The 14,209-nt window shown below is 42.5% G+C and overlaps 1 protein-coding gene across 5 annotated transcripts in view; it reads left to right on the top strand.

The window, feature by feature from the left end:
* The first annotated feature begins 665 nt into the window (after positions 1 to 665).
* hps5 (HPS5 biogenesis of lysosomal organelles complex 2 subunit 2) overlaps positions 666 to 14,209 on the top strand; it is a 36,165-nt gene continuing 22,621 nt past the window's right edge. Inside the window, exons 1-10 of one of the 5 annotated variants that reach the window (XM_071405224.1) lie at positions 666 to 827; positions 3,848 to 3,940; positions 4,714 to 4,839; positions 7,686 to 7,796; positions 8,334 to 8,398; positions 10,723 to 10,915; positions 11,294 to 11,424; positions 11,647 to 11,865; positions 12,827 to 12,987; positions 13,758 to 13,936. In XM_071405224.1, the coding sequence (XP_071261325.1) occupies positions 4,732 to 4,839; positions 7,686 to 7,796; positions 8,334 to 8,398; positions 10,723 to 10,915; positions 11,294 to 11,424; positions 11,647 to 11,865; positions 12,827 to 12,987; positions 13,758 to 13,936 (1,167 nt within the window). In that variant the 5' untranslated portion in view covers positions 666 to 827; positions 3,848 to 3,940; positions 4,714 to 4,731. Of the gene's footprint in view, positions 828 to 1,553; positions 1,647 to 3,847; positions 3,941 to 4,713; positions 4,840 to 7,685; positions 7,797 to 8,333; positions 8,399 to 10,722; positions 10,916 to 11,293; positions 11,425 to 11,646; positions 11,866 to 12,826; positions 12,988 to 13,757; positions 13,937 to 14,209 lie in introns of all 5 variants that reach the window. The other 4 variants (XM_071405225.1, XM_071405226.1, XM_071405223.1 and 1 more) reach the window with 4 other exon arrangements.

Below are 14,209 nucleotides of genomic sequence, written 5' to 3'. Positions count from 1 at the left end.
ACAACCGGCCCGTGATTGTGAGTCCCATAAGGGGTCGCACAATTGTCCCGGCGTCGTCTGGGTTTGGCCTGGGGGGGGGGGGTAGACCGTCATTGTAAATAAGAATTTGTTCTTAACTGACTTGCCTAGTTAAATTTAAAAAATACAATTCAATACATAGTACTCCAGTCATAAGTAGTGCACTATGTAGTGCTATTTAGGAAACAGCCCTATCGTCTCATGTTAGTGGGCTATTTTGGTGTGTGCTGCAGAGGATGTCTTGGGCATTTTCTCATGTTTCAATCAATAGAGGGTTGCTAATGGACTGCACCACTAACCCAACACTTGCCTATGAAGTGTGCCTGCGCCACTGAAAGTAGTGCACACTCAGAAACAAGATGCGAGGGGGGGGGTTCTATTTCCATGAACCTAAAACACTGATTTATTATGAAGGTTTACATGTATTATTATGCACAGTGAACTAATCAGCCATGTCTTATTCTACACACTGACAAACCATCACGCAGGGTTTTTATTTCATTTTTGCTGACAAACGAATGATCATGGTTACATTCATTTAATAACTCGTGGATTTAAACATGTCAAATAACATTTTTGGTACTGAACAGTCTAGTGTAGTGGGGACACACCTCCTTGAAAGACTAGTACCAGTCAATTCTGACTTTTCAGGAAGTGTCCCACCACAACCGTAGGCGGAGGAGTCGACAGTTCATTCTAGCTAGAAAGTAAACAACTAACGTTAGACACACGGCTAAGGACATGAACTGATAGTAACTGTGTATCACGAAGATTGGATCGCGATTTAAACAGCGGGACTGTAATGCCTGGTAAGTCTGTCACAAAACTAAACAAACGATTGCCTAGCCGCTAACGTTAGCTCGCTAACTTTCCCTAACCCATGCAAGCGAGACCGCTGGTTAGCTTGCTAATTAACGTTACCTATCAAACAACAATATTTGATAATGGACAATGGTCAGTCAGACACAAAGCTGACTATTCAAAACAAATAAACGTAACTTAGTTTGCGTTTTTCCACATTAGATAGCGAAGATATGCGATTTTCCATTGTATCGGGGGATTGTGGAGGCACTTTCCCACTACGCAGGGTCCCGTGATGCCCAGCCATCGTTAGGTCATTTATTCATACTACCTACCGACCCCCAAAGTTTACAAATGCCTTCAAATCAAGCCAAAACCAGTTACTTTCAGATGGCCAACTAAATTCAAGCGCTGTTGACTAAGATATACAATGTAAAGTGAACAAACCTAACTTAGTTTACACAGTTTTCAGCAGCAAGTGTTACTTTCATTATCTAACGTTAGCTGTGACAACTGGCTGCATTGTCGGAATGTGAACGTTTGTTGTCAAGTTCTTTGCAGTGAACTAGCTGTCAGATGGTGGTTCAAAGTCATTTAAAGTAAAACCCTTTAGCTTAGGTTCAGAGATTAAACTTTTTTTTGGTTTGCTGATCATACATTTTCTCAAAAGGTTTTCCCTAATATGCATTAGTGCTTTTTACAGTTACCTTTATTTTTTTTTTAACTCTTGGTAGCTGGTGGGGGAAAGTGGAGTCATGATGTTTCCATTTGAGAGGAGGATGGTGAGAGTCATATGACAGAAGGCAGCTGAGGGTTGGCTAATACTGGTAGGTCCCTATAATACTGGTAGGTCCCTATAAAATTTCCCTTTGCGGGAAAACGCAGACGGAATCCAGACAAATTAAACGGGAATTAAACAATATTCAAAAATGTATTGAACTTAGTAGGAAATAAACCATGTATTTAACTTATTGGAAAATGCATCAGTGACTCGTATTTTCCTGCAACTTTCTGAAACTGCTCAGGAATGCTCCTGTCTGTCCGTTATTACAGAGGACAATTTGGACGGGATATATATATTTTTTATTCCCCAAACTGTCCCCTGTAATTATTTCTTGTTTTTGTTTTCATAAAATTGACAGTTATGACGGAAGCCTGGAGTTGTTTCTTTTTCTAGGCGTGAAGATATTTCAATAAATCCAGGCGATAACAGGCTGCTGCTACACTGATAATTCGACCCCTTTTTTCTCCTCTCAAGTGTCTAAACCATCTTTGGTATAGTGTCGCAATAATGTTTGAATTGAGGAAGTGCGATCATAATCATTTAGTTGTTTTAGTGATCCGCAGTACTTCCTAAATGCCCCCCATCCTTCAGAGGGGTGAGCTAAACATTGCAGCTGCACTTGAGATGCGTTTTAAAGGCTATGGATGACAAATGTAAATTTATAATTTCTAAACGTTTAGGTCAGTTGTATGCTGCGTTGCGATCTATTAACAGCAAGGGTTGCATTAAATATGCGCAATATTTTTTTACTGATGCGTTTGGCAATATTCATACGCACAAAACAGAAACAAAAGCATTCACTGTGAAAGTTGATACGTGTAGGCCATTCATGTATAGTTCATGCGCAGCACTTCGTTCATTTTATCGAATCAGTTAGTTTTCTTGCTCAAACCGGCGAGCAACACCTGTCAAACTCAGACATTTCTCTCAAAACACACGGATGTCAATTCGCACGGGACTAGTATTATCAGAGGAGCTTGGAGTTCGCCCCAAAAAACTGTAGGTTATTCCGGCTGGAATTGTTACTCTCCTGCCATGTAAAAATGAATGCCATGGCAGATTCGGACGGGATTTAAATAACAGATGTGGTGTTTAGTGCTCGTGCACATAATTACATTACTCGACCTCCCTCAGTAAAACTAATCCCGGGATGGGATACATTTTACCGGGCAGGTCATTTAGTTATGTGTACGAGTACAAACCACATCCGTCATTTTAGTCCCGTCCCGAATCTGCCATGGCAGTAATTTGTACTATTATCCAAGCTCTAAAAACCCTACAATTTTTCGGCAAACTCCCAGGTCCTCTGATAGTACTTATCCCGTGCGAATCGTCATCCAAGTGTTTTTGAGGGATATTACAGAATTTAACAGATGCTGTACACAATTTGTGTAAAAACATGGGAACAAATTGATGCTTAAAACAAAGCGTTATGTAGGCAGCCTACAGATGAATGATCTGTTTTGTCACATATCTAGTGCCATACTTCTCTTTTAAAAGATGAAGTGGACGATATTGTGCCAATGAATTGATGAATTGCCAAATGCGTCAGTTAATTAAATGTCTGCATAGGTTACAGACAGTTCATGATTCTTATTGATATGCATTATTATTTTGACTTTCTCCGACATGAATGCCAATATTAGGCATGTCAAATATGTTCACGCCTAGAATAGCATCCAGGCTTCCGTTATTAACGGTCCATTTTGAATTAGGGAAAACACTTTTTATTGAACTTTTATTTCACCAGGTAGGCCAGTTGAGAACAAGTTCTCATTTACAACTGCGACCTGGCCAAGATAAATCAAAGCAGTGCGACAACAACACAAATTACAGGTACATGCTGGAGTGATAATTACATAATAATACTAGTCCCGTGTGATTAGGGTTTAGGGTTAATATCTAGCGGAATGCTGTCATGATTATTTGCATCAATTCAGTGGCCGTTTCATTTAGCAAACTGCAGTCACTTGAGCACTACAGTAACAACGCTCTCTGATTGGTGCCGCGTACAGTGTTGCCATGTTCGCGGTTTTACAAAAAATATGGGTTGCGGGTTTTTGGGCTATTTTTAAGTTGCACCGCGGCCAAAACACCAGTCTCAACGTCAACAGTGAAGAGGCGACTCCGGGATGCTGGCCTTCTAGGCAGAGTTCCTCTGTCCAGTGTCTGTGTTCTTTTGCCCATTTTAATCTTTTATTTTATTGGCCAGTCTGAGATATGGCTTTTTCTTTGCAACTCTAGAAGGCCAGCATCCCGGAGTCGCCTCTTCACTGTTGACGTTGAGCCCGCCTTATCTCAGTTCACTGATCACCATAGCAGCATGCGCTCCAGCAGGTATCTCTCACTGGTCACCCCCAAAGCCAATTCCTCTATCTACCTCATCCCCATAAATATCTATCTACCTCATCCCCATACTGTATTTATTTATTTATCTTGCTCCTTTGCACTCCAGTATCTCTACTTGCACATTAATCTTCTGCACATCTACCATTCCAGTGTTTAATTGCTATATTGTAATTACTTCGCCACCATGGCCTATTTATTGCCTTAACTCCCTTATCTTACCTCATTTACACTCACTGTATATAGACTTTTTGTTTTCTTTTTTCTACTGTATTATTGACTGTATGTTTTGTTTATTCCATGTGTAACTCTGTGTTGTTGTATGTGTCGAATTGCTATGCTTTATCTTGGCCAGGTCGCAGTTGCAAATGAGAACTTGTTCTCAACTAGCCTACCTGGTGAAATAAAAAAAATAACAAAAATAAAATGTTGGTTTGATTAGACTGTGCTAGAAAAACGTTTTCTATGGCCCCTAGACCAAGCTTTTTACAAAATCTGTTGCTCAAGTTGTGCTTCTCTCTCTCTGTGTGTGTGTGTGTGTGTGTGTGTGTGTGTGTGTGTGTGTGTGTGTGTGTGTGTGTGTGTGTGTGTGTGTGTGTGTGTGTGTGTGTGTGTGTGTGTGTGTGTGTGTGTGTGTGTGTGTGTGTGTGTGTGTGTGTGTGGTGTCTGGTACTGTGACAGCAGGAAATAAAACAATATATTCTCTCTCCCTCATTTCCTTCCCCTTCTCTCCTTCTCTATCCCATTCTCTCCTTCTCTCTAAGCTGGTCAGGACTGTAACCATGCCCATGTTACCTGTAGTGCCTGAAGTCCAGAGTCATGTGCTGGCTGAGTTTGACTGTCTGGACCCCCTGCTCTCTGCCCTCCGCCTGGACTCTGGCAGGCTTAAGGTAGGTCACGCATGCACGTTATTATTAGTTGAGAAAAGTTTACAGGTTCGACTCCAAAAATTCAATTGATTTGTTGAAGGAAGAGATATCAAGTGGATTGTAAGGTTTTTATTTAACCTTTTATTTAAGTCAGTTAAGAACAAATTCTTATTTACAATGACGGCTTACCACAACAGTGGGTTAACTGCCTTGTTCAGGGGCAGAATGACAGATTTTTACCTTGTCAGCTCGGGTATTCGATCTAGCAACCTTTCGGTTACTGGCCCAACGCTCTAACCACTAGGCTACCTGCCGCCCCTAGTGTATTGAATTTAAAAAATAAAAGTACTTTCCATCTCCTGTGAATAGTTTGTTTTAGTCTGATTAATCAGTCTGTAATACACAATTGATATACACAGCCTGGCACGTTGGAGTGCAAAATCGTGTAAATGTTCGTTACAAGCCAGAAGGTTGAATTTACATTTGAACTTATTTTACCGGTTGTCTGTGTGGTTTGTCCTTCAGCTGTTCGAAATTTGAGACAAAATATGTAGAAATATGTTTGTATTTCCGATCTTCTGTGACGTAAACACTAGCACAATATGTAAACGATAGCACAATATGTAAACGGTTGCAGGTAGCACAATATGTAAACAGATAGCACAATATGTAAATGGTATCACAATATGCAAACGGTATCACAATATGTAAACGGTATCACAATATGTAAATGGTAGCAGACAGCACAATATGTAAACGATAGCACAATATGTAAACGGTAGCACAATATGTAAACGGTAGCACAATATGTAAACGGTTGCAGGTAGCACAATATGTAAACGGATAGCAAAATATGTAAATGATAGCACAATATGTAAACGGTAGCACAATATGAAAACGGTAGCACAATATGTAAATGATAGCAGACAGCACGATATGTAAACGATAGCACGATATGTAAACGATAGCACAATATGTAAATGATAGCAGACAGCACAATATGTAAATGGTAGCATGATATATAAACGGTAGCAGACAGCACAATATGTAAACGATAGCACAATATGTAAATGGTAGCAGACAGCACAATATGTAAATGGTAGCACGATATGTAAACGGTAGCAGACAGCACAATATGTAAACGATAGCACAATATGTAAACGGTAGCACGATATGTAAACGATAGCACAATATGTAAACGGTAGCATGATATATAAACGGTAGCAGACAGCACAATATGTAAACGATAGCACAATATGTAAACGATAGCAGACAGCACGATATGTAAACGGTAGCACAATATGTAAACGATAGCAAACAGCACAATATGTAAACGATAGCACAATATGTAAATGGTAGCAGACAGCACAATATGTAAACGATAGCACAATATGTAAACGATAGCAGACAGCACGATATGTAAACGGTAGCACAATATGTAAACGATAGCAAACAGCACAATATGTAAATGGTAGCACAATATGTAAATGGTAGCACAATATGTAAATGGTAGCACAATATGTAAATGGTAGCACAATATGTAAATGCTGGCAGACAGCACAATATGTAAACGATAGCACAATATGTAAACGATAGCAGACAGCACGATATGTAAACGGTAGCACAATATGTAAATGATAGCAAACAGCACAATATGTAAACGATAGCACTATGTAAATGATAGCACAATATGTAAATGGAAGCACAATATGTAAATGGTAGCAGACAGCACAATATGTAAACGATAGCACAATATGTAAACGATAGCAGACAGCACGATATGTAAACGGTAGCACAATATGTAAACGATAGCAAACAGCACAATATGTAAACGGTAGCACAATATGTAAATGGTAGCACAATATGTAAATGGAAGCACAATATGTAAACGGTAGCAAACAGCACAATATGTAAACGATAGCACAATATGTAAATGGTAGCAGACAGCACAATATGTAAATGGTAGCAGACAGCACAATATGTAAATGGTAGCAGACAGCACGATATGTAAACGGTAGCACGATATGTAAACGGTAGCACGATATGTAAACGATAGCACAATATGTAAATGGTAGCACGATATGTAAACGGTAGCAGACAGCACAATATGTAAACGATAACACAATATGTAAACGGTAGCACAATATGTAAACGGTAGCACAATATGTAAACGGTTGCAGGTAGCACAATATGTAAACGGGTTTGCAAAATATGTAAATGATAGCACAATATGTAAACGATAACACAATATGTAAACGGTAGCACAATATGTAAACGGTAGCCCGATATGTAAACGATAGCACAATATGTAAACGGTAGCCCGATATGTAAACGGTAGCCCGATATGTAAACGGTAGCACGATATGTAAACGGTAGCCCAATATGTAAACGGTAGCACGATATGTAAACGGTAGCCCGATATGTAAACGGTAGCCCGATATGTAAACGGTAGCCCGATATGTAAACGGTAGCCCGATATGTAAACGGTAGCCCGATATGTAAACGGTAGCCCGATATGTAAACGGTAGCCCGATATGTAAACGGTAGCCCGATATGTAAACGGTAGCCCGATATGTAAACGGTAGCCCAGTGTAACCCAACCACAGACAGAAAGTTGCTCGCTGGCAGTGGCAAACTCACCGGCTCTCTAGAAGGTTGGGCGAACAATACCTTCCTGTGGATATTTTGTCTCAAATTTCGAGCAGCTGGAGGACAGACAACCGGTAGAATAAGTTTAAATGTATTTTTTTTTCTTCAACATTCTGGCTTGTAAGGAACATTTACACTCCAATGTGTCAGGCTGTATATATCAATGAATTGTTTATTGAAGCCTGATTTTAAAAACCCTCTCTTTTCTTGTCTGTCAGTGCACCTGCCTGGCAGTATCGAGGAAGTGGCTAGCTTTAGGAACATCAGCTGGAGGGCTGCACCTCATCCAGAGGGAAGGATGGAAGCAGAGGCTCATCCTCACACATAAGGTAGCGTATATAATGTTGTCGTCTTCTCCCTGGTAATACAATTCAATAATAAACGGATTGACAGGATATACGACCAGTTTGTTGTTTTGTTTAGATAGATACTGTACATACTCCTGTTTTTAAGAACATTGCACGAGCGAGCCAGAACAGCACATCTCCTGTTTCTGTAGTGTGAGGCAGCTTGATGTACCAGTACACCCCCTAGACAGGACACTAGTCTATCTCCTGTTTCTGTAGCAAGAGGCAGCTTGATGTACCAGTACACCCCCTGGACAGGACACTAGTCTATCTCCTGTTTCTGTAGCAAGAGGCAGCTTGATGTACCAGTACACCCCCTGGACAGGACACTAGTCTATCTCCTGTTTCTGTAGTGTGAGGCAGCTTGATGTACCAGTACACCCCCTGGACAGGACACTAGTCTATCGCAGGGCCTTACCCATAATCCATCTCCTTAATTCTGTGTGCCAGTTCCCATTTTTCCTGTCTTTGGTATGACTCGGCCAGGGATCAATAAGTGTACTATTTCTTCTATTCCAGGAGGGATCTATCACTCAGGTGTCATGTTGTCCACATGATGAAGACTTTATTGCTGTGGCAACAAGGTAAAAAAAATGTTTTAAAAATAACTCAAAGCATAGAAATTAAGTTTGAAGTTCACATGTTTACTTACTTTCAGTGACTTCAACTACTTCAATAAGTAAGTGTCAGGCTTTTTCAGTTTGCTTTCCTGTCTGTCTGCCTCCCAGTCTGCCTCTCTCCCTGTCTGCCTCCCTGTCTGCCTCCCAGTCTGCCTCCCAGTCTGCCTCCCAGTCTGCCTCCCAGTCTGCCTCTCTCCCAGTCTGCCTCTCTCCCAGTCTGCCTCCCAGTCTGCCTCTCTCCCTGTCTCTCTGTCTTTCTCTGCATGTTGGAAGTCAGGACCTGGTTGTAGATAAACTAGGGGTAGATTTGGGATGCAAGGTTTTCTCTCTCTGTGTGTCTCAATCACGGTCTGGTAGTCTAGGTGTTAGTACTATACTACTGTCTCTTGTCCTCTAGTCAGGGTCTGGTAGTCTAGGTGTTAATACTATCCTACTGTCTCTTGTCCTCTAGTCAGGGTCTGGTGGTCTAGGTGTTAATACTATCCTACTGTCTCTTGTCCTCTAGTCAGGGTCTGGTAGTCTAGGTGTTAATACTATACTACTGTCTCTTGTCCTCTAGTCAGGGTCTGGTAGTCTAGGTGTTAATACTATCCTACTGTCTCTTGTCCTCTAGTCAGGGTCTGGTAGTCTAGGTGTTAATACTATCCTACTGTCTCTTGTCCTCTAGTCAGGGTCTGGTAGTCTAGGTGTTAATACTATCCTACTGTCTCTTGTCCTCTAGTCAGGGTCTGGTAGTCTAGGTGTTAATACTATCCTACTGTCTCTTGTCCTCTAGTCAGGGTCTGGTAGTCTAGGTGTTAGTACTATACTACTGTCTCTTGTCCTCTAGTCAGGGTCTGGTGGTAGTCTAGGTGTTAGTACTATACTACTGTCTCTTGTCCTCTAGTCAGGGTCTGGTAGTCTAGGTGTTAGTACTATACTACTGTCTCTTGTCCTCTAGTCAGGGTCTGGTAGTCTAGGTGTTAGTACTATACTACTGTCTCTTGTCCTCTAGTCAGGGTCTGGTGGTAGTCTAGGTGTTAATACTATACTACTGTCTCTTGTCCTCTAGTCAGGGTCTGGTAGTCTAGGTGTTAATACTATACTACTGTCTCTTGTCCTCTAGTCAGGGTCTGGTAGTCTAGGTGTTAGTACTATACTACTGTCTCTTGTCCTCTAGTCAGGGTCTGGTGGTAGTTTAGGTGTTAATACTATACTACTGTCTCTTGTCCTCTAGTCAGGGTCTGGTAGTCTAGGTGTTAATACTATACTACTGTCTCTTGTCCTCTAGTCAGGGCCTGGTGGTCTAGGTGTTAATACTATACTACTGTCTCTTGTCCTCTAGTCAGGGTCTGGTAGTCTAGGTGTTAGTACTATACTACTGTCTCTTGTCCTCTAGTCAGGGTCTGGTAGTCTAGGTGTTAATACTATACTACTGTCTCTTGTCCTCTAGTCAGGGTCTGGTAGTCTAGGTGTTAATACTATACTACTGTCTCTTGTCCTCTAGTCAGGGTCTGGTAGTCTAGGTGTTAGTACTATCCTACTGTCTCTTGTCCTGTGTCTGTCTGTCTGTCTGTCTGTCTGTCTGTCTGTCTGTCTGTCTGTCTGTCTGTCTGTCTGTCTTCTCTCAGTCAGGGCCCGGTGGTGATCTGTCTGTCTGTCTGTCTTCTCTCAGTCAGGGCCCGGTGGTGATCTGTCTGTCTGTCTGTCTGTCTGTCTGTCTGTCTGTCTGTCTGTCTGTCTGTCTGTCTGTCTCTGTCTGTCTGTCTGTCTGTCTGTCTGTCTGTCTGTCTGTCTGTCTGTCTGTCTGTCTGTCTGTCTGTCTTCTCTCAGTCAGGGCCCTGTGGTGATCTGTCTGTCTGTCTGTCTGTCTGTCTGTCTTCTCTCAGTCAGGGCCCGGTGGTGATCTGTCTGTCTTCTCTCAGTCAGGGCCCGGTGGTGATCTGTCTGTCTGTCTGTCTTCTCTCAGTCAGGGCCCGGTGGTGATCTGTCTGTCTGTCTGTCTTCTCTCAGTCAGGGCCCGGTGGTGATCTGTCTGTCTGTCTGTCTTCTCTCAGTCAGGGCCCGGTGGTGATCTGTCTGTCTTCTCTCAGTCAGGGCCCGGTGGTGATCTGTCTGTCTTCTCTCAGTCAGGGCCCGGTGGTGATCTGTCTGTCTGTCTGTCTTCTCTCAGTCAGGGCCCGGTGGTGATCTGTCTGTCTGTCTGTCTGTCTGTCTGTCTTCTCTCAGTCAGGGCCCGGTGGTGATCTGTCTGTCTTCTCTCAGTCAGGGCCCGGTGGTGATCTGTCTGTCTGTCTGTCCTCTCTCAGTCAGGGCCTGGTGGTAGTGTGGGAGCTTCAGCTGGAGCGTCGTGGCAGACCAGAGAGGGTCAGTGTTTCATGGGAACACCGTGGCCAGACGGTCACCTCTCTCTGCTGGGACACTGCAGCCCTCAGGGTGTTTGCTGGGGACAAGGGGGGCAAGGTGTCCTTCCTCCGCGCTGGATCCTCCAAACTCGGAAAGGTAGTGGGAACTCACCGTTGGGTTTTATTTTGGGGAGGTGAAAGTTATATTAGCCTGGTCCCATCTCTATTTGTGCTGTCATGCCACCTCTATGGTCTTTGTCATGCCAACTCCTATGGTCTTTGTCATGCCAACTCCTATGGTCTTTGTCATGCCAACTCCTATGGTCTTTGTCATGCCAAATGTCTGGCATGAGAACACTGGTCATGGTTGGCTGTACAGCAAACATCTGGCACCAAGCTAGGAATAGCTACTGCACTTAATGAATTGATTATCAGGTACAGTTTTTTTCCCCCGTCCCCATTCCCGTGATCTATTTACAATCTCCATCTTACTTATCCTGTCTATTCCCACGATCCTTTGTTCTGTGTTGTCCAGGGCTCAGCGTTTGTGATCTTCCCCATCCAGACCATCACTACTGTGGATTCCAGGGTGGTTCAGCTGGGTTATCTGGACGGACGACTACTTGTGTCCTCTCTCAGCCGCTGCTACCTCTGTGACACGGAGAGGTGAGTGTGGGGATGTAACTGGGGGCAGTAGGCCGCCCAGATGTTACAGAAGTGTTGTGGAAGCATAGAAGAAGATATTTTTTATATATTATATATTTAATATAAAAAATAAATCATTTATTAACATTTTAATATTAGTGTGTAATATTATCTGGTCAATGTCTCAGGTTTGGTCTATAAGGTTAAAAGGTACGACCCAGTTCCTCCTCTCACGATCCACAGGGAGAAGTTCTGGCGTGTCGGTAACAAGGAGCGTGATGGGGAGTACGGAGCGTGTTTCTTCCCTCTGAGCCGTGGCGTGACTGCTGGCCAACCTCCTCTGCTGTACTGCGCCAGGCCTGGGTCTAGAGTCTGGGAGGCCAGCTTCAGTGGAGATGTCCTCAGCACGCACCAGTTTAAACAGCTGCTGGCCGTACCATCTGTACCTCTCATCAGCTACAGGTGTGTGTACGGTGGCCTTCAGGAAATATACCCTTTTGACTTATTCTACATTTTGTTGTGTTACAGCCTGAGGTCAAAATGGATTAACCTCTCTGGGATCGATCGGGACGTGAGCGTCCCACCTCGCCAACAGCCAGTGAAATTGCAGGGTGTCAAATTCAAACAACAGAAATTTCATAATTAAAATTCCTCAAACATACAAGTATTATACACCATTTTAAAAACAAACTTCTTGTTTATTATTCAGTGTCCGATTTCAAAAAGGCTTTACGGCGAAAGCACACCATGCGATTATGTTAGGTCAGCGCCTAGCCACAAAACCATACAGCCATTTTCCAAAGAAGTAGAGGTGTCACAAAAGTCAGAAATAGCCTTAAAATTAATCACAAACCTTTGATGATCTTCATCTGATGGCACTCCCAGGTCTCCATGTTAGACAATAAATGTTAGTTTTGTTCGATAAAGTTAATCTTTATGTCCAAATACCTCCTTTTTGTTTGCGCGTTTAGTCCAGTAATCCAAATGCACAAAGCGCGGGCACAAAGTCCAGACGAAAAGTCAAAAAAGTTCCATTAAAGTTCGTAGAAACATGTCAAAGGATGTATATAATCAATCTTTAGGATGTTTTTATCATAAATCTTCTCTTCAATAATATTCTCACCGGACATGATTCCAAATGTGTTATTTCATAGTTTTGATGTCTTCACTATTATTCTACAATGTAGAAAATAGTAAAAATAAAGAAAAACCCTTGAATGAGTAGGTGTTCTATAACTTTTGGACAAATAGCTAGCATTTCGGTAGCACGACTGGGTAAGACGCTTCAGGAGGGCGGTCACGTGTTTACGAGGCAGAGGTCCTGACTTCGAGCCTCTGTATGACCAGAAGGAAGCTGTACTCGCTTTAAAGCCGTGTGACGTCCTTTACACTAATTCTGTTTTTTGTTTTTTTTTATCTGCAGAAGTGAGCCCCATTACAACCCAGCCCAGAAGAGTTCCCAGTCCATAGCCTTCCCCAGACTGTTATACTTTGGGGATCAGAACCTGCTGACCTGGACAGACTCGGCTATCTATGTCTTCACTCCTCAGAGTGGCCAGGTACTGCTGTGGACCGAGGTCAAAGGTTAGTAGCAGTAGCTTTAGTTCAGCATTCTCCAATAACAACAAACTAACTACACTGGACAAAAATATAAACGCAACATGTGATGTGTTTGGTTTCATGAGCTGAAATAAAAGATACCAGAAATGTTCCATACGCACAAAAATGTTATTTCTCTCAAATGTTGTGCACAAATGTATTGACATCCCTGTTAGTGAGCATTTCTCCTTTGTCAAGATAATCCATCCACCTGACAGGTGTGGCATATCAAGAAGCTGATTAAACAGCATGATCATTACACAGATGCACCTTGTGCTGGGGGACAATAAAAGGCCACTCTAAAATGTGCAGTTTTGTCACACAACACAATGCCACAGATGTCTCAAGTTTTGAGGGAGCGTACAATTGGCATGTTGACTGCAGGAATGTCCACTGCTTCTTCACCTGTGGGATTGTCGGGGGAGGAGTGTGTGTAATGACTATTTCTGTCTGTAATAAAGCCCCATTGTGGTGAAAAGGGCATTCTGATTGGCTGGGCACCCATGGCTGCACCCCTGTCAAGTCATGTGAAATCCATAGATTAGAAATCGTTGCATGTTGCGTTTTTATAATTTAGTTCAGTATATGTTGTATTTGAGTGTACATTTCAGATCTGTGACTATTTATGTCTCTAGATGTCTCTAGATGTTTCTAGATGTTTCTCTACTACCCTTCGGTTAAAAAGCCAAAAAGATGAATTAATGATCTGAAAAGAAAATGGAGACGCTCAATTATTTTTCATTTTTCTTCTTCAGACGTGGTTGAGATAGCGGTGTACCGCAACGAGGTGTTCTGTCTCCATGGTGACGGCCGCTTGTCCCACCTCTCGCTGTTGTCTGTGGAGCGGTGTGTCGACAGGCTGCTACGCAGGGAGGCGTGGTCTCTAGCGGCCACGGTCTGTGTGATGTTCCAGCATGCAATCGCCCCCAGCAAGGTGAGACTCATATTACTGCAGGTCTCTTATGGCGCTTATAGTTCGAATCAAGAGTTAGACTCTTTATTACGTTGTATTTATTTATTTATTTTTCATTTGGTTCAGTTGGTTTCACAATGCCAAAATGTCAAACTAACAAAAAGTTCCTAAACAAAACCACATATTGGATATTGACAAAAAAAAATGCTCACGTTAAAACCATTTATGATTATCATGAAGCATCACTTGTGTGTCCCAAACTTCATATTCCTTTCGCTATTGGTCTTCCAACCA

This window comes from Salvelinus alpinus, chromosome 6 (assembly GCF_045679555.1).
Source record: "Salvelinus alpinus chromosome 6, SLU_Salpinus.1, whole genome shotgun sequence".
Lineage (NCBI taxonomy): Eukaryota > Metazoa > Chordata > Actinopteri > Salmoniformes > Salmonidae > Salvelinus > Salvelinus alpinus.
This window is presented reverse-complemented; position numbering and strand designations above follow the sequence as displayed.